The sequence below is a fragment of the Alosa sapidissima genome, chromosome 1 (genome assembly GCF_018492685.1).
Source record: "Alosa sapidissima isolate fAloSap1 chromosome 1, fAloSap1.pri, whole genome shotgun sequence".
Lineage (NCBI taxonomy): Eukaryota > Metazoa > Chordata > Actinopteri > Clupeiformes > Clupeidae > Alosa > Alosa sapidissima.
Genome location: NC_055957.1, coordinates 55,357,695 through 55,379,104, shown reverse-complemented (window position 1 = coordinate 55,379,104; position 21,410 = coordinate 55,357,695). Strand labels below are relative to the sequence as shown.

Sequence of the window (21,410 nt, the reverse complement as noted above, 5' to 3'; positions counted from 1 at the left end):
CCGCCCAGTCCAGCACATTTTTTCCACAAAAATAAGTCATGCTTGTCAAATTGTGTTCATAAGTATAAGTATATATACTTTTGATCCCATGAGGGAAATTTGGTCTCTGCATTTAACCCAATCATTTCCTACTTTGTTCCTTTTTTGTGTGTTTGTAAATGAGTGTATGCAGAGTGTGTGGTGTTTTTTGTGTATATGTGTTTTGTGTGTGTGTGTGTGTTTGTATGTGTGGGTGCATGTGTGTGATGGTGTGTGTGTGTGCATGTGTGTGTTTACGTGTCTTTGTGTGTGTGTGTTTTTATGTGTATGTGTGTATGTGTGTGTGTGTGTGTGTGTGCATTTGTGTGTGTCTTTATGTATGTGTACATAAATAAAGCAAGGGAACCACCTACTCTTTGCGATAAGTGCAAACTTGCGATAAGTGCTAACAACCATGGTGAGTCAGGACCTCAATTTAACATTCATGCAAAGAAAAACATCTCCTGTAGTACAGTGTCCCTGTCACTACAGTAGGACATTGGGATTGATATTTGTTTGGTGGCTTTTGGCCACAGGGAAGAGTGCCACCTACTGGCCAGCCACCAACACCACTTCCAGCAGGAACCTACTCTTCCAAGGAAGTTTTTTATCAAGTACTAACTAAGCCTGCTTAGCTTCAGTAATTCAGCAAAGTCAGGGTATCTGCTGGTCTGGCTGCTGGCTAAAAACAAAAAGTGAAAAGGCATATATGATTCTAACCGTCTCACTGAATTGCATTATGCACACTCAATTCTCACTGGTATCTGCTAGACAACAAGTACCAAAAAATGATTAGTTCATAGATTTCACATGAAAAATACATTTTATACAACCCCACCCCCATCTTGCCTGTGTGCATGTGTGCGTGTACGTGTTTGTGTTTGTGTGTGTGTGTGTGTGTGTGTGTGTGTGTGCGCGCGCATGTGCTTGTGGGTGTGCCTGTGTGTGTGCATGTGCATGCATGCTAGGGCTGTAACGATTTACGATTCGAAACCGAAATCGCGACATTCATATCCACAATACTGTGTCGCGGTATGAAAAGGCAGAATCGCGACACACCCTTTCTAGTGTTTCACGCAGTGCTTTGCAGCTTATGCGGCCGCAAAAGCAACCCACAACTCCTGCTTTACTTATCGGTAGCCTACGTTGTCCAAAAACAAATAAATAAATAAATAAATAAATAATAATTTCATACCTCTCCTTGCTTTCATTGTAGACTACGTGTGCAACTTTACTAAACAGTATAGAAGTAAACCCGCTCTCCTTGCCCCACTCTCTCTCGCGCTCCCTCCCTATCACTCTCCCTCCCTCCTTCTCCTGCTCAATGAACACGCGCGACTTAAATAAAAAACATTCACAATCGTAAAAGCAAGGACGCATAGACGACTAGCTAAATTACTATTAAATCCGCTTAGCATCATTAGCATGCTGCACATATTTGTTTAAAACTCTTGCATTGAAGTTGACTGATCATCTTAATACCAACGTTTCCCAAAAGGGCCTGTCCCAAGGAGAACAAGTATTACCTTGAAACTTCAACACACATGGGGAAACTGAACAGTCCAATCAGTAGACTATGATAGGCTAAGCTATATGCTACTTTGTTTACAATATTTCCAGGCTTCAACCAGACAGCTGAATTAAAGAGGTAGAGTTGTAATAAAAAATAGTAGGCCTAGGCTATAGGCTAATCTGCATAAAGTGTGCGGTCATAAATATCAGTCATTCAGAAAAATATTTTTATATAAGGATATAAAATAATAGATATATTATATTGTAATCCTCTAGTGTTCTAAGGGAGGCTTTTAAAATGTTATTTAATAAAATGTCTAGCCCCCCCCAAAAAAATAAAAATAAAAAAATAAAAATCGAGATTCGTATCGAACCGTGGGTCAAAAATCGTGATACAAACCGAATCGTGAGGTTGGTGTATCGTTACAGCCCTAATGCATGCGTACATACCAGTGTTTCCCCTACAATGTATTTAACAGCGGCGCAGCGCCGCCGCTGGATTTTCAGCGCCGCTGCAACATAATATCACGAGATTCACTTAACACACTGTAAAAGCACAATGGCCAACGTCATCTCGAAATTGTTTTCTGAAAGTCTTGAGTAAGTTAAGTGCATCAAATCCGCACTTAGCCTCTCATTATTCAGGACATATATGCGGCATGATGTGTCAGGTGATTACAAGCCCAAAGACAAGTCTGCAGCCCATATGGCTAGCCTACGTTCTGAACACGGTTACATTGTTTAGCTATCCGACTGATGGGGTCTTGCTCCGCCACAGTGTAGCCTATGGTGTCATCGTTCACTTGTAGGTTACACAATAAATAGCCTACTTATAGGCCTGGTGACAATAAAAAATGATATTAGTTATATTTCATCAAGAAGCTGTTTGTATGCCGTGAATTCGCTTGTAGCCTATGCCATATGTTAAGCTTGAGCAATTCCTCTGATCCAAAGCCTGCTTTGACACATTGACACTAATGTGAAACATCCTAGCCTACATTAAATAAAAGAAACCAATTCATGATTACCGAAATGAATTTAACATGGGGGGAAAAAAGTTTGTTGCGATTTAGCCTACTGTTGTGATGCGGTTCTTTCTGCTGATTGGATTTACCCCCCGTGTCGTCAACTCTGAGAACTCTTGCTCCGGCTGACAATTTTATCCAGAGAGCTGATTTCCCAAAGATGAGCCTCCATCAACATTCAACGACAAATTATTAAAACGTAAGTAATGCAATAGAGTAAACCAATGTGCTACAAGGTGTATGGTCTTAACGTTAATTGTAGCCTAGACTTGTAACGTTAGCGTAGGGCTATATGTAATGTTTGCATGGGAAAGCTAGGCGAACACAGTCTAGGCCTGTTTAAACTGTCTGATAGTTAAAGGAAATATGAGCATATGTTGGCATATATACGTATAGCCTAAATTCTGTCCACTTAGCTATAATAGGCTATCACAAACAGACCTTTTCTACGTTTACGGCATTAGACATATAGGAGCCTATATTCTCTTATCAGAAAGACATGTTCTCATAACTTCAGCGTTCTCTTGACGGTGAGACGAACGGTCGCACTTCAATCAAGTAGCCTAGGTCTTTTTCGAGTTAATTGTGAGTGAGTTGTATGGTAACTGTGGGAGTGATGTAGAAGAAAAGTGAGTATTTACTTTTTTATACGTGGGTTTGTTGTTTTGGGACTGAGAATTAGACTACAAGGAGAGCATCTGGCTACGTGCATGCGTGTCAGCATTAATGGCCCCCCCACAATTCAATTCAATTCAAAGCCCAGAAAAATTAAGTGCTCGCAGATTGGGTGTGGCCTTTGCCATTAAGACACATTTAAATAAATTGTAAATAATCTTTTAATTATTAATGGTCATTAAATGGTTGTGCCATTTAATTTTTCTTCTATCATTTTTAACCAATAATGTAAAAGAAAGCTGAAAATGTCCACAAAAGAAACACGAAGGTATGATATAAAAATAAAAGCGCAACAACCCCCCCCCCCCCCCCCCCAAGTAATAGCACCGCTGCTGGAAACATTTCTAGGGGAAACACTGCATACAGTATGTCTACTGTGTGTGTATGTGTCATACGTATGATTACTGGGAATGTATGTGTGTGTGTGAATATCTGTTTATGCACATGTGTGCATATGGAATGGGTTAACATGACCCCTGGAGGCAAACATACACAAAAAATTGGTCATCCTAGGCCCTACGGTTCTCAAGATATTCACAGAAAACTCTGTTGGTGTACGGTCACTAAATGTACACATAAATGAATTTATTGTATGGGCCCCCATGAATGAAAGTCCACGAAACTTGGCATGCATTCAGAGGGTGTCATAATGATCCTCTACACTTTCAATTTCGTGCAGTTTTTTTTTTTTAAAGTAAATTTTTATTGAAGGAAAGTTTCGTAATACAGGGTGTACATTGTGACGCATCCTTCATTTTTGTTTTTGTTTTTTCCAAATAAGGAACCCAATCCCACCCAAAACCACCCCACCCACCCATACACACTGCCTTAATATGAAATGAAAGAAAGTAATGTATGCATAAAAATACATAAAAAATAGAAAACAAAACATAGCACGTCTCGTTTCTGGTTAGTATGTCTGAGCACAACATACATATACCCATGTACACACACAGTGCATATATTAACAACTATACAGACAAATATGTACATGTATACATGCAATTTTTTAAAAGAGAGGAACAAAAAAAAAGAAAACAACGCACGTATGCCGGGCCGTAATATGTCTCCTAAGGGAGAGTGGTGAGGCCGTAATGTGTCTCCTAAGGGAGAGTGGTGAGGCCGTAATATGTCTCCAAAGGGAGAGTGGTGAGGGTTACAGCGCTCACACCTATCTTCAATGTCTGGATATATTTTGGATAATTTCAGTTTGGTGTAATATGTGCAAAACTTTAAATTGTATTAAGCTCAAACGTGCACAAGAGGATGTGCCATCCTTTATTTTGAGCATATTCCCAGACAGTATCTGAAATTTCTATCCCCAGTTCTTCTACCCAGTCATTACGAAGTTTATCTAGTGTTAAACCCTAAAGGGAAGAAATTAAATGATAGATAGATGAGATTTGACCTTTGTGTTGCAATATTAACCTTCAGGACTTTCTCCAGCCCCGAATCCACAGACAAGTGAGGGAAAGTTGGGCTTAGTGTCCGAATGAAGTGTCTAACCTGGAGGTATCTAAAATTATCTGAACGTTGCAGTTGACATTTATCACTTATTTCAGCAAGGCTACCAAAAACACCATCTATGTAGAAATCACAACATTTAGACAAACCTTTTCTTTGCCATTCACTAAATGTATGGTCTAGTAGAGCTGCTGGAAAGAGGTGATTTTTACAGATTGGGCTAAAGTTCATGAGTGGTAATGGGATGGGTTGACATGGCCCCTTAAAACCAACATACAAAAAAGGTGGTCCTCCTAGGCCCTACGGTTCTCGATATATTCACAGAAAACTGCCCTATCCTCTTTTCGGGGGGTCCAGTCCAGTCCAGTCGGGGGGGGGGGGGGGGGGGGGGGCTACAGATCAAAACGAAAACCAATAGTTCCATGCTAGCCAAGTTTTGTGTACCCCGGTCTTTCAGTGTCCCGGGAATCCTTGAAGCAAAAAAATTGGCCATGCGAAAAAGAAAGAAAGAAAAAAAAATCTGACTAAACCTATATGACCTGCTGCGCGGCGGTCATAATTATCATCATACTACTCACTTGTTGCCTCAACCTCATAAAATCCTATTTCTATTTTTCGCGGAAGCATGGATGTTACCCTTGATCGTATCATCTGACTTAGTGTTGATTTCGTCAGACGAGATGAGATGTTATATATTTTTGTTCTGTCAACAACCTTTTTTTCCATGACTAAGACGAGACGATGACGAGATTGTAACAATGTCCTGAAACACTGACTAAGTCTATATTAACATGCATTATTGTTGACGAAAAAACACAAGACTAAAATTTTTAGCATGAAATTAAAACTGAGATAAAACCTCTCTTCATTTTTGTCTACAAAATGAGAATATACATAATATAGACAGAATATCTAGCTGTTATGCTTTCAAAATATTCTGAATGAGTTCATGCGCAGCAGCTTTCATGTAGGCTAAGCTACGCGTTGTTTTCTGTCAGAGCAAACTACCTAAGCCTTATGCCACAACGTGACATACAGTACTCACAAGCTGCAGCTTCTCTCATACATATATGAATTAACATCCCCCAGAATGTCCATACAAAAAAGTTCAGCAAGTAATGTCAACTATTTAACTAGTTACTGATGATGCAAAGTTCACTAGCAAATAAGCTAATGAAGCTAATATGGAAAGTTTGGGGAATGTGAGGCGTTTGGGCGCATATCACCATCTAGCACAGCAGAGTAAAACATTTGTAGTTGGGTTTACAAAAGGGGTTTTCTTTCATCATGTAAACAAAGATAGTGACAGTGGTGCAGTCAAATCCCATAGCCGAGCTATAACTGTAGCTCGACTTAACTGTGCATGCAAGCATACTGGGGTGCGTTTTCCAAAAGCATAGTTAGCAACTTTGTTGGTTGCAATGCAATTTCCCATTGTCAACAAACTAAGTTGCTAACAGGTTAGCAACTATGCTTTTGGGAAACACACCCCTGACTGACAAAAAGTCACAATGAGTAATTAGGCCTATAACTGACGTGAAGCCCTGTGGACATAAAACATTGGGGAAAAATTGAGATGTGTGAAACAATATTTGACTGAAATGATAATCAGAAGTAATTTGTTATTTAAAAAAAGACTAAAATGTTTTGACTAAAACTTGACTAAGATACCTTGGGTTTTCTGTTGACTAAAACTAGACTAAAATGACGAGACTTTTAGCCGACTAAAACTTGACTAACAAAAATGATATTTGATTGACTAAACATGAAAAAGACTAAAAAGGACATTTCGTCACATGACTAAGACTAAATTGAAAATATGTTACAATCTGGCTGCACAGCTACAGTAATGACTGTTAAAGTTAAGTGATTTTGTTTTACTCACTAAAACGGAGGTGATGGTGACTGGGTTTACAAGTTGCGAAAAACGGCTGGCTGCGCTAGAAAACATTTTTTTTTTAACGAAAAAGCTGTTGGGCCCTTGATGACGTACTTAACAACTGGATTAGTCTAAGCAAATCTGTGAGAAAAATAAAATAAATCACCCAACCCAAAACTAATTGCAACAGAAACGTTGTGTACAGTTCATGAAATCTTTCCATGTCACATACCAAAAGTCCATGAAAATCCAAACGGTGGAACATTGTCAAAAATGGAATTATTTGTGCATAGGTCAATGGCCAAAACTGTAGGGAAGAGCCGCTGCGCTTTAATTTATAGGCTAGAATGATGCAGAAATGAGTAGGCCAAGTAGACATACTCTGTAGCCAATGTTGACAAACTTTATGAACATTTAACGTGTGAATCAATTATCCAAGAATAAAAAAATGTTTAAAAGTAATAATATAGAAGTAAAGTTGGTAGCCTCGTCTACCTGCACTGCCGCCAGTAGGTGACATCATAGGCTATCAACATAACCTTTCAATTTTGCCTGCCTACAAGATGCGCATCGTATTGTTGTTGTTTTAAAAGACGGTGATCACTACAGACAGTCTGTTTCCAAAACTATTTAGCTAATGTTGAAAAATAAACTGTACAATAAACTGTACAATTTAAAATAAAATAACTGTAAAATAAACATTTACCTTGTTGTGTAGTGTCATTTTGAAGTATGTTTTTGCCAGCAAAAACTTTTCAACAAGCATAATTTTAAACTGAATTGACCAGTGAAAGTGGCTACCACTCGGTTCCTTTTCTATACCAGCTAGCAGCTATGTAGCTAACCTGGGAAACCATTATATTGATGTATACCTACTAGGCATGTATACCTACTAGGCCCCATGAGCAAATCTGTTTCATGTCCACTCTGTCTCAGGCAGTAGGCTAGTTTACACAAGCAACTCCTCGAGGCACTAGTAGAACGCGGCAGGCAGGTATGCTGTTATGAAATATGCTCCCTTCTTCATATTCCCGTAGACCAGTGTTAAATTGTGGTCCAACTCCGCCAGATATCTACCCTGGAAACTCCAGAGTTCTCGCAAGAGCACAATTTGAATTGTCTCTGCGAGACACTCTGGCAATGAGTAATGATGCACGTTACTTTTGCCACTTGTATCGCGGGGAGCCAATCACATCGGTGTATCTGATATATGAGAGCCAGAGGCGAGCTAAACAGATGACAGTCGTAGTGTTATCCAATTATATCGAAGTCTGGAATCAGTCAGTAAACGTTGGTCGTATTGTGTTATCCAATTGCGTGCAGTGAGATTTTCAAATGCACGCTTGCTGCCGCCCCTCGATTTGGGCCATTACATTATTTGTGGCCAGACCCTTAATCTTTCTAGATCACCAGGGTCTGGAATCTCCAGGCTACCAGATATCCCTATAGGTCTGCAAGCAAATGTGATGGAAAAAAAGTTGTTTTTGTTGTCGTATTAGGGCTGTATGGTGGATTTTCATGATTTAAGGGGATGTAATCATGGGTTTTATAACTGTTTATAATATTGCATGGGTTTCATAAGGGTTTATACTATTGTATGGGGTTTTCATGTTTATAAGAATGAAGTCATAAGTGTCAAGTCTTAAGGCCACTGCATTTGCTGTGAGCAGAGTGAGATCATTGTATCCTGTGTAGGCCAGACCAACTGTCAGAGGAGTGGGGTGAGGGGAAAAGTAATGGGGTACCAGGATGAAAGCATCTCCTCCATACATGGTCAAGGGAAGGGGGGTGTTATCAAGCTGGCGAGGAATGGACGGGACAGGGATGTGGAGGCCATTGTGTCTCATGAGCTAGGCCCTGTATAGCCAGGGAGAGAATCAGATAAGAAGGCCTTAACTCACCAAACTTGAAGGAACCAGGGAGATTTAGGGTTATACTATTTTACATATGTTACCTATGTATTACATAGGTTTGCATATAGTTTTATGCATGATGGGAAGATGGTTTCCACCAATGTAAGCGACCCTGCATGGTACTGATTAGCGAAGGGTGTTGTTGGAGGTAACGTAACATCCCACCTTCTCCCTATTGCTTTGACGGTTGGTCTGTACTATCATTGCAATATGGGGAATAAAGATCAACAGTCTTTAGAAAATCTTCTGTCTACATTGTCTCCTTCGGGCGCCTTGTTCTAGAGTGCTAAATTACTAAATAGTCAAGTGGTAATTGTTAATTGGAATATTGGATTCGGAAGTGGACATTTTCTAGCCTGGCTAGCGCCACCACTTCTCAATGAGACGTGGTCTGGGAACCAAACGTTCATTTTCTCGTATTTGAAAAAAAATGCCCAGATCCGTTTATTGGGTGCCACGGATGTCTATCAAATGCGTCTGTGCATAGCTCATCATCGTCTTGCTTTCCCCCCTGTTCTGTGATTGGTTCCCTATCTGAGGCGAAAATTTGCTCCATGGTCTCCAGGCTGCCTTAGCAGCGTGAATCAAATCGCGCGCAAGGCAGCATGGGAACACCCAGGCTAGACATTTTCCACGACAGCTGTCGAAATGAAGGTGTTAGCGTTACAAATACATTAACGTAATTGTCGAGGAATTAAAACTCACTCTACGACAAAAATCAAATACGTCGGCAGCAAACAAAGCAAGGCAAGGCTGTTGGCAACGTATTGCAGATCGGGTAGCCTGAATGCCTAAAAGTAAAATTTTATTTCCACATGTTCTTCAAATATGTGTTATGGAGGATTAATAGCTTGCGGAATGTCTGAAATGAGTTGAAATAATTAAATAGCTTATTTTGAGTTCATAAAAAGGCCTACAGATGCAATGCAATTCAGAAGTGGGCATGTAGATTAAAAAGGATAATTGAATGTTTAAGTAGCCCTCATTGACTGATTTAGTGTATGCCTAATCCTGTTTCAGATTTCAGATGCAACACTATAGCCAAACACACATGGCAGCAGGTGAAAATGAAACACAAAAACATTATTCAGAATACTAGGTTTATATAGTAGTGGTGTCAACAATAATCGATTCGGCGATGCATTGCAATGCGGGGCATGCACGATTCAGCGTTGCGGCAACGTGCCATACTTTTTTGGCCTTGAGTGGACAATAAAGTTGTGAAATGTGAAGTTTAAATTACTTCTGGGGGCATTTCCAGAGCAACGTTGTAATGACATGCGCAGCCTGTAGCTACATGCTAAGCGGCAGCACTAGCTAGCATAACAACAACACTAAAGAATCAAGATGACGGAGGGAGATGAACGCGATAGACGGGTAATTAAAAACGCACCCAAAGCTTAGAAAGCGGACATCTGGGCACATTTCGGATTCTACGAAGTTAATGGGAAACTAGACAAGACGTACGCAGTGTGTAAAACCTGCCACACTAAAATCAAGCACATTGGCAATACAACTAACTTCACAAACCATGTCGATCGTTGGCATGTGCAGGGTAGGAATTTCACGACAGCCATGGCCATCGTTGCCCCTTGAGGTGGCCGTGATGCCCCTTTGAAAATCAGAGGTTTACAGGCCACGGTGGCCTTGGTGTCCCCTTCTTTCGATATTCTGTTTTGCGTCCGACTAATAACGATTTTTATTTAGCCTAAGGCCTGTCAAAATAAGCATTCACAGCGCAAATTAATTTAGTCTTTTACGCAGTGGAGAAAGTGACAGTGCACGGCAAGAAAGAAAGTGCATCCAAATTCACCCATTCTTCTCAGTTGAACTACTCGCGAACGAGTCTACTCATCACACAGACATCACAAGTAGCCTAACACATCACATGAAAGAGCTTTTTCTCAGCTTTTAAACAATGTTAGCCGTTAATTGCTGTGGTGAACGGTTCATGAGAAAAGTAAATAATATAATTTAATTTAATTGAAGGTTCTGCGCCCATCTCCCTACCCATATCAGTGGGATACTTCACAAACCTTTCGTTCAACACATAGCAAACCATATATCAGAATAAACAGCTGACCTTACCGAACAGAAAGGTGTAAAGCAGCCCCCTGTTTAGTTAGCCGTTCCAGAGTAATCCAGTTTTGAATTTGCAGCAAATTTCGACATGCATGGATGTCTCCAAATTTTGGCTTTAAGTTTTACAATGTGTTTAAATGATTAAACGTTTTAAAATGCCATATCCAATACCCTGTACCATTCAATTTTATTTTATTTAATGATATTTATGTCAAAGATACAGGAGAGTGACACATATAGCGGACAATAAAATCTGTTGTTTAATATCTGACTGCTTGTATTGCCTCAAAATGACCTCAAAATTTGCCTTGTTGTGTGCAGTGGAATTTGGATGCATCGCAATGCATCGCAATAGCCTAGAAATCTAGACACGCCCCTAGCGGCAGCAAATGTAGACTAGTCTAGCAACTCTCCGTTGGCTTGTGAGCTCCAGAAATCGAAACTTAATCAGGCCATTGAAATCGTGTATAGAGTCGTTAGGTGGGCTTAACATAATGATTGATGGCAGAGTTGCAACGGTTTGGCTTGAATTCCCTGCTACTTGAAAACAAATAAGATGGATGTTGCTGCTGGCGAACAGTGTGATACGAGTTAAGCTTTTATTATGTTGGCAAACGTTTGAACTAGCCAACTGCTAGTCTGGTGGGAAACGCATGGGACTCATAGTGCTGCCGCTGTCCTATTGCGTGCAGAGGGAATTTGAAAGACAACTGATTATCCCGCCCCTCGGACTGAGCACTGCGAACGGTGAGTGCCCAGACCCTACATTTTAATGTGGGTCTGGCTCGCCAGGCTAGCATCGCAATGCTTCGTAGAATCGAATCGTTACCTGTTGAATCGTAATTGAATCGAATTGTGAGGGCAGTGCCAATGCACACCCCTACAAAGCACACTGGGTAATAACAAATTCAACACATGAACTGATTGCTATGGACTCGTCTCTAGGCTTTCTCAGTCATTGTAAAGCTGCCGAAGCTGAACATTTTCCAAAACATACCTAACATGCCAAATATTTCCGGGTTTATCATGTATTTTAACTTTTCCCCCGCTGTCTTATTAATATCCCATATTAATACTCTCATAACATTAGTCCTGCCATCTAGCCTGTCTCTGTGTTGTCCTGTTGTTACCCCCTTGCCCTTCCAGCGAAACAGATGTCTTCAAATCATCGTTTTGCTTGCTTGCATGCGAACTTAAAGTGACGTTAACCTATTTAAGTTAACGGCGTGGTTGTCGTGACAGCACAATTCATTGGCGCTTGCAGTGTTCGGCTGTATGTCTACGTGCGCACCTGCCTACCATCAGGCTACTCAGCTACGAGTAGACAAAGAATTTCCCCTGTTTTATATTCACTCCAAGTTGGCCTACCATAACTTACCAACTCTACACTGTAGACCATAAACTGGCTATTTATGTGAAATAACCAAATGTATTTGTTCAACTTTATGAAGCAGAATTACGCACTGCTACTTGGAACGTAACACATTTTTGTTTGCGCAGGAGAGAGAATGACAGCGATTAACAAATTGCACTTGTTGCTGGCTACCAATAAATACTATATATTTTTTTTGCAAACAACAAAAACAGAAAAGATGGAGACAGCAAAGCTAGAGATGGGCAGGAACAAGGTCAATTGGTAGAAATGCTTGTCAAAACGTTAGGAGCTGGATGTGTGGATGAATGAAGCAAAAGTATGCTTTACTATGTTAAGCATGCACACTCTTTAAAGTTAGGCTACACTAGGGTTTCTCAACGGGGGCGGTACCCTGGGGGGCGTTCGTACTACCTAGGGGGGCGCTGGGAATGTGAGCGCTGGGAACGTGATTGGTTTTTTGTTTTTTTTTACATTTTAAACTTTCATGGTTTTCACATATTTTTGGTGCAAAAATAGGCTACCTGAAATAAATAGGCTATTTTCATTCATGGGTTTCTAACCCCTCTACCGTCCCAGCTACATTTTACTGTTTATCTATGCTCAGTGGTCATACAGTGCAGTTCGGGCCTGCACACGCCCGGACTCACGTTCCCCAGCCCCAGCTATCGTCATCTCTATAGCCTGTTTTCCGCTCGCTGTTGTTCTGCAGCTGCTCTGAGCGTAATCTCCACGAAAAGACCGTTGCTAATCCGTTGGATTGTTACGGTGCATATGTTGTTCACGTGATGTGCACTTGATTTTTGTCCATGATAAAATGACACGTCTTGTTGCCTACATTTAATGTGAAAAAAAAAATCATTACAACCAATGCTGATGTGGTAGTGTTTTTTTTTTTTTACCCAACCAGTCTCCTATTGCTTAGGGACATTTTCTTATAATTCCAGAAGAAACCAAAACAGCACAGAAATGGGCTCGTTTTTTTATTTAAGCAATATAGCATGAGTGTGAGTGGCCTAATAGCCCACCCAGGGGTGATTTTTTTTTTTTTTTTTTTTTCAAAAAAGGTTGAGAACCACTGGGCTACACGGTAAACTAAAAGTAAACCAAAGGTAAATTTAGCCTTTTTAGGGCTGTATAAAGTTGACCAAATGAATATAGGCTATAGGCGTGAATAAAGTAGGCTACTTTGTTGCTCCAACCCTTCCAACGTTAACGGGGACGAATGTTGACATTTTCCCGTATTTTGGGTGAGAAACCCGGGAAATCTCCCTTAGGCTATTTTCAATGTTCAATGTTGACAGCTGACGAAAGAGAACGTTATATGGCGATAGAAATCAACAATCAAACAAGCCACTTTGATTTTTTGCTGTGCATCAAAACAAATTCTTATATGACATAAGGTTGAATGACAAATATGTCAGTCGTTTTCATCCTATTGGTGTCTAAGTTAAGGAATGGGAGGGAGTTCAATGGAACATCTAGACATTCAGACTGTTCCATTTCTACCTAAACAGTATCTTTTTCTTGAGATACCCAGGAAACCATGTATCGTATTTGGGCTGCCCAGTAATATTGTTTCAGATTAGGTAAATTCAGGCCTCCGTTGATTTTTGTACATAGTAATTCATCAACTTCCCATAATTGGCTGTGAACATATTTGTTAGATCTGTAGTTAGAATTATTCCCAAGTATCTAAATCTTTGTGACCAGCGAAAGTCTTCCTGTTAATTGTGTAGGCCACTGCCCCTTTAACATCATAGCTTCAGACTTGGATTCGTTGATCTGATATCCAGAGAGTTCACCATACTCTTTAAGAGTGTTCATTAGAGCAGGTACAGAAACAATAGGATCACCTATGTAAGTTAAAATGTCTGCATATAGTGATATTGTATGTTCTGTATTTCCCATATCCATTATGCCTTTTATTTTCTCATTTTGTCTTATGGATGCCGCCAAGGGCTCAATGTTTATGGCAAAAAGCAGGGGGCTAAGACAGTCTCCCTGTCTCACCCCTCGCTGCAGGCCAAAGAACTCCGAGCAGCACCCATTCACTCTGACTCTTTTGGCTGTTTATAAATAGTTGTTACCCATCTTATACATTTTGAGTGAAAGCCCATCCCAGATCAAAAGCCTTCTGTGCATCAAAGCTTATAAGCATTGATGTCTGTTTATTTTTCTTTGCACAGGTTAAAGTTCTCCTTATATTATTAGCACCCATGGAATAAACCCTGTTTGCTCTGACTTAATAAGTGATCCAATATGTCTTTGAACTCTTTGCGCTAGGATGCTTGTCAACAATTTCTGGTCATTACATAACAGGCTAATAAGTCTATATCCTTCACATAGTGTTGGATCTTTTCCTTCCTTGTGTATCACAGATATAACGACCTGTGACCAGGTCCCAGGAGCATTACCCTCAGAGAGAGCATATCTAAACACCTAATTTAACACTGGTGCTAGATCATTGATGAAGCACTTATAAAATTCTCCAGGGAGGCCGTCAACTCCTGGGGATTTATTATTTTTGAATCTCTTTGTTGCATTTCTTATTTCTACATCTGTTAAGGGTGATATCATTTGTTATGACGCTTCCTCTGATAATGTGGGGAGCTTTACATTTTTAAGAAAGATGCTGGTTTTATCAATTGTCATTTGTGACCTGGATTCCTTATATAAATTGATTTTTTATTTATATCAAAATATTTTGATGTTTTTTTGCTCATGTTTGTGTATATAGTTGGTTAAAATTAAATGACAATACTTGCTTAGCTTGTGCTAAAAAATAAGATTGTCAGTATTGCACTTTCCTGAACATGGTAATGCAAAAACCAGCATGGCTGGAGTTCTAAGGGTTATTACTAATATGATCTAATTTTTATTTACACCATTCTTTTTGTTTGCACAGGGGAAGACGAAGATAATACCATGTTTTAATCCAAACACATTGCTCCCAGGTACTCCGCTTTTAAAAAAAAGTGAGCCACACTGGCATACGGTGTGTTGTGTTATTGTGTTGTACTTTGTGCATGAAAGACACACTATATGAATAAAAACTGACTTACTACACACTTACTTACAGTACACCAACAATGGCATTTATTTTTCAGTATCACAATCAAGTATCACTGAAATAGGAATTGGAAAGAAAATGGAAACTAAAGGCAAGAGGGATTGTAGTGATAATGTAGTGTAGTCCAAGGTCTTTGTTCACAATAGAACAGCCAATCAATGAGCATAGTTTAGATGCTGATGAAACCCCTCATTCTCTCAGACCTCTGATAATGGACCCAATATCAATGAAAACAACAACACTATCACCATAACCACCAGGGTGAAAAATAAATGATGATTTAAGATTAATATAGTCAGACTGGGAGGACAATCCATTGAGTTGCATGTGAAGTACACACTAGTGAAAACTAGGGTGAATTTCATTATATATAATACTGTACACCTACTGTATGTGTGTATGTTACTTAAACATACGGGTCAATGATGTAACATGCAGATTTCTGTGTCCAAGTCTTTTATTTTGGTATAAAATAATTTAAAGTGATTCATAACAAGCATCATTTTATTCTATAAAACCTGTATAATTTGAACATACTACTACTACTGTTTATCATAAAAATTATAGAACTTTTATGTTTTGTCATCTCAAACCCTCAAAATGTCATGTGGCATAACCGTCCGAGCAAATTAGCACTATTTGAAAAGTATTAAATATAGAATTGAAAAGGTAACGACATTAAAAATAAATATGGGGGCATAATTCTTCCTTTTAAATAAACAAAATGTATTAGTTTAATAGCTCTTAAAATGTTAAGTGCTATTTTCAAATAGTGTTAATGTTATTTTCAAAGTCTAATATTGACAGATAATCTGATTTCCCACGCGATGAGTTTAGGCAATGCCGGAGCCTGTTAAGATGTAGCGGTTTACGTCATAAACCTGGCAGGAAAGTTCAGAGCAGTGCAGTCAGTTTAAACAGCAAGCCGGTAAGAAAAGCTATTGTCAAGACATTAGGCAATTAGGCTACTGTACCCCGTAATACAAAAATAAACTTGAGAAACACAGAAAGTTTGTTGTACTGTACAGGGACGGATTAAACAAATATAGGCCCCTGTGCACAATATCAAAAAAGCTGCCCCCCCCCCCCCCCCCCTGACCGCGACGCGCGTTTGCGCATGCAGCTAGCGCTTCTCTCTTTGCTGTCGCTGTGCAGGCTGGTGCACAATTGCACACAATGAAAATGTAGTACATTATGTCATATATTATAACTCAGGCCCACACAGAAATGAATTCCAGCAGCTGTTTTTATTATTAGGCTGTAATCTCCCTTTGCTGTCCAAACAGTCTACAGCAACATTTTTCCGGACCGGACACAGTTGTCATATCTGACGGACCGGTAGCAGGGACGTTGATGGTATTTTGTGAGAGGTGGTGCTGATCATATTACGGGGGGTTCGGGGGTGTCTCCCCCTGGAAATTTTCAAAATTCTGGCTGTTAAATATACCCTTTTAACGCAGTTTGGAAGGGGCATACAAACTTTAACAGAGCAAGCAGGGCCCGTTTTCTGTCTGACTCGGGTGACGTGAACATTGGCTACCTGCATGATAAGGTTTTCATTTCACTGCTGCTTGACACTACCTTGCATGGAGACATATTTCACGTTAACAGTGGAGATGTTAGGAAAACTATAGCGTTTGGTAAATGGAGATGCAGATCATCTCCCTAATTAATTTCTTTGCGCAACAGCCCACATTATGCGCTCACTCCAGCGAGACGAGTGAAATAAGTGTAGGCCTATCTGTCATCGGTATCGCTATAGGCTATTTGCTACGATATAAGCTACTGTTAGGCCTACAACAAGTCACGATTTATTAGGCTATCCAATCGCTATGCTGTTTTCATGAACATTGCAGGAATCCACTTCATTCACCTACCCACGAGTGGGTCAGTTTCACTTTCGCAAACACGCATACACATTGAATGAGCCCTCATAGCCTACCACTTCGGACGGAACAACTTCTGACTTGAATCGAACGTAACCCATGCAGAGACACACACATTCAGCAAACCACTTTGCAGGTGCGCTCCTTCTCTAGATCTCGCAGCAGGACTTGTCACCGCTAAGTCAAATTATGCATGCTTCGATCTACATCAACCTCTTCTCAGGAAAAGAAAACAAAGGTTTAGCGATCAGGAACTGTCAAGAATTTTGCAAACACAGAAGGATTACATAGAGTGGCCATGAGACGCGAGGGAACATTGATGTGTTCTCCATTTGAGTAACGTATATCAATTGCGGACGTGCAGAGACAGCTGAACCCCCAACTGAATTAATCCCCCTATGTGAAGCACTGAAGGGGGGAATCCCCCCCCCCCCCCCCTCCCAATTTTTGAAAAATTTAAGCCCTGGATTAAACTTAGCTTCATGTGTTCCACTGAACATTATAATCAGTGGGTTCACAATGTGTGGGGCTGTGCTAAACCTGACCATAATGTACTCTGGCCAGAATTCAAAGTAAAAATGTATTGAGACAAGGTAGCATCCCATCAGGGTTATCTCAGCATAGTATACTAGCCTATAATATACAAACCATAACTCATAAGAAACGCTTAATTAACTAAGTGCATGCTGATCAGATAGGCTATGCCTATAGACCCCTCTTGAAAGACCCAAAACTATAATTTTACACAGTGTAGCCTGCCAGTCAGATACCTTGAGTCTCACATTTTAAAGTCTCAATGTGTCCATTTGTTTACACAGAATTCACTAGAAGTCATTCTATATTTTTCCAAAATTTTTTGACTGGGGGGCATGCTCCCGGACCCCTCTAGCCTTCCTGTGTGTGACACTGGGCTAAGCCCCCAATGTTTCAAATGTTTGGCTCCGCCCCTGATGACACTGTCATGAACGTGTCATCATTAGTTTGTCATAACAAGTTTAGATTAGGGTTAGGGTTAGAGTTAGGATTTAGGGTTAGGGTTCATGTGTCATGACAGTGTCATGTGTTCATGACAGTGTCATGTCACTCTTATGTCGATACTGTCAAGTAAAGTGTTGCCGAAATTTGCATATCTGAAATGTCAAGGCGGTGCAACCACCTTCATACAATGTTTATTTTAGGACATTCCCTCTTTAAGAGGACCCCAAGTGACCTTTACTGATGAGTGAAAAGTTCGTAAATCTCTTCATAGTTGGACTTGGACAGTTTACATGTCAATGTAAAACTAAGAAAAAGTTATTTGAATATAAAACTCTTTCTTATATTGTAAAATTGAATGGATGAACTTGCTAGCAAAGTCAAAAGGTTATATAGGTGTCCAAGAAGATGTATAATTTGAAATTAGTAGCAAAAGTCAGGTCACAACTGCATCGTCAGGTGGTGCAACCAGGTAAAATACTCATTTAAACCAAGAAATAGTAGATTAAAGTGAACAAATGGTTGAAAATGTGTTGTAGCTAATTATTCTATTAAACAATATATTTTTTAAATGTGTAAAGTATCACAGTATTCAAATTTTATATGTAAAGTTGGATGTTGAAAAAACAAAATACCTGCCAGTAGTTATTATCATGAACAAACTGTCAAAAATAAACCCCGCCCCCCTGAAACGTCATGAACACGTCATAACCACGCCTCCTTTTTATGCAACTTAGCCATGTGGTTGTCACCACGTGTTGTTTGTTATTGTTATTGTTTTGTGAGTCATGTGACAGTCATGTGACTGGTGTCAAACCCCTGGGCAGCCATATTGGATGTAAAGTCATGTGACAGTCATGTGTCTGTTGTCAAACAATGCCACGCCCCCCCTTGGCATCCATATTGGATGTAGTGTCATGTGACAGTCATGTGACTGATGTCAAACCCCTGGGCGGCCATTTTGGCCGCCAAACCCCCATGTGTGTTTTGTGGATAATGGGGGATCAGATACTTTGTAAGAGTTATATATGTTTAGTGGTAAATGGGGATAGATATAAAGTGTGCTGCTAGCCCAGAGGAAAGAAAATGTTAAAATGAGAGCTCCTCTCTTTCTCAGTTGTTTCTCCTAGACAATAATGAGATCACAGTGATATAAAAATTAGATTATTGCTTTTGTCTCCCGCTTCTCAGGTTTGTCTCTGGAGCAAAAGAGTTAAGTTATCTCAGTGTAGACTCCCTTTAATATACAAATGAGATCTCATCAATATTTTAAATAATGCTCAGTGTTGTCTAATTTATACATCTCATATTTTACTCAGGCTGATCCACCAGAGAGCTCTCTCTGTAAACTCATGCAATTCTCATTTCAGATCATTTTGGTAAATCTCAGATTAGGCTCCATCAGATCCAAGAGATCTCTTCACAAGCTTGAACCGTTCTCATTCTAGTCATCTCAGTTTAGTCCTTTTTTGATTTACAAAAGAGATCTCAGCAAAGGCTTATACAATACTCAGACTTGCTCAATTTATATATCTCATATTTTACTCAGGCTTATCCATCAGAGAGCTCTCTAAGTGAACTAATGTAATGCTCATCCAGAACTATTTGTTTTATAAATTAGTCTGATCTGTAAGAGCGCTAGCTGTTGTACAACAATTCTCAAATGATTTTCATTGGCTTATTTGTTTTAATTGCACATATTTTCAAGTTCACATTTGCAAACAGTAGGCCTAATCATGTGATGTGACCACTACACATGACGATGCTCTGATAGACCTCTGAAGTTCGCCTACAAAAAAGCTACCATCTATGCCCATACAAGGAGATCACCTGTTAAATTCTCGCGCAGGGAGACGACGAAATCGGAGACGCAGACGTTTTCCTCAACACACTTTTGTCTTCAACCTTCGAGTAGATATTATAATCAATGGTACGTGAAGGCGGCACAATTTGATTTTTGCTACCCCAGAGCTAACTTGCGACTTGTTAGCAAGTTAGAGAAATCAAGTTAGACTCCAGAGGTCTATGATGGTCGGACGTGACAAACTCGCGTGCAGAAGACTCCTACCAGAAAATGCAGTCTAGATTTGGCGCCCAGTGAAACCAAGTGAAACGGTGTGTGGGTATGAAGGATTGTGCAGAACTTGCCACCACGAAAACTCAGAGAAGGTACATTAACATTTTGGTAATTTGCTAACGTTCTTGCATATTTTTAGACTCAATATATCATTGAACAACCTGACGAAGCAGCACAGAAAGTTAGCTAGCTAGTTAATGTTAGCTACTTGTAAGTTACATCACTGGCTGTGCCGCTTGTATATAAAGCTAACGTTAGACAATTTAACGTTGCTAGCTTACTTTGCCTTATACAGCTTTAGTCTGTATGTTTTGAATGGTGTTAAGCCATGCTGTAGCCAAAATGCACGGAATTTTAAAATGTCTTTGGGATGTCAGTCAAGATGACGAAGCTAACGTTATTGCCACTGGTTTAAACTGGTTCCAGCTCAATTCCACTGAAAAGAGGCCGGCAGCTCTGGAAGACTACGCTAGACCATCAGATCAAATTGCTGAACAAACAGCGTACCAAAATGGTAAGTATATTTTTCCCCACAATATGTTCTCACTTTTGTTTAACCTGCTATAAATTACAGCATATTGTAACAGGAGTGAAAGGGCATTCTTGTAACCCAGGTAAACTAGGAAGTAGCGTTGCTGCGGTCAAGGGATCGTGAAATAGGCAAGTCAGCATCTGCAGTCATGAATAACTTACCAGTCAACATTTCTTTTGCAATTAATAGAATCTGTAGCATGCAAATCAAACCAGCTATTAGCCTAATATAAAACCATGATATATCTAGGTATGGTGAAGGGTATGTGATGTGGGGTTATCTATCTATCTTTTAATTACAAAAGCCAAGGGAACTTTATCAGGATGCATAGTATCCTGAGTCCATTCAATAACTGGCCTTTAAAAATAAAAATCTGCCTGCCTCTATGGGATTTTAACATAGGGGGTTCCTTACTTATGCCCCCTGTATTTTAAGGAATAACATTTATTAATTTACGATACCTGGTTCATTCACAAAGAATATTGGTGTGTTTAAAGGTTGGATTTTTTCCTCATTTTTTAATTGAGGCATTAAGATCAATTTCCAACAGATGATTTATTGTATTCCTCCGGTTGTCTTAACTTATGCACAGTTGATGGTTTTATAAAGACACCCCTACACCAATAAATAGTTCATGTAGACTGTCACACAATGGTAAGTGAAACATTGGCCACAGCTTGTAATAACTTCATTTTTTACCATTCTTTGTGTAGGGATGTGTACACAAGGATGTGTAACCTTGTGTAACTTTGTGTAACTTGGGAATTACAACAGAAAGGAACACGTTTCAGCTAATCAAAATCAATGACTGAAAGTGTCAGTTTCAGAGCTATTATTACCACACTGATTGATTGATTTTGCTTTTTATTTGCAGCCTACGTTATGCACTGTGGAACGCTCTGCGGATGGACAGCTGTGGAATCCGCA

The 21,410-nt window shown here is 39.7% G+C and overlaps 1 protein-coding gene across 2 annotated transcripts in view; it reads left to right on the top strand.

Moving 5' to 3' along the window:
- ca8 (carbonic anhydrase VIII) overlaps positions 1–21,410 on the top strand; it is a 108,781-nt gene that overhangs the window by 48,014 nt on the left and 39,357 nt on the right. For both annotated transcript variants that reach the window (XM_042110110.1, XM_042110101.1), the window contains exon 6: positions 14,849–14,897. In XM_042110110.1, the coding sequence (XP_041966044.1) occupies positions 14,849–14,897 (49 nt within the window). The remainder of the gene's footprint in view (positions 1–14,848; positions 14,898–21,410) is intronic.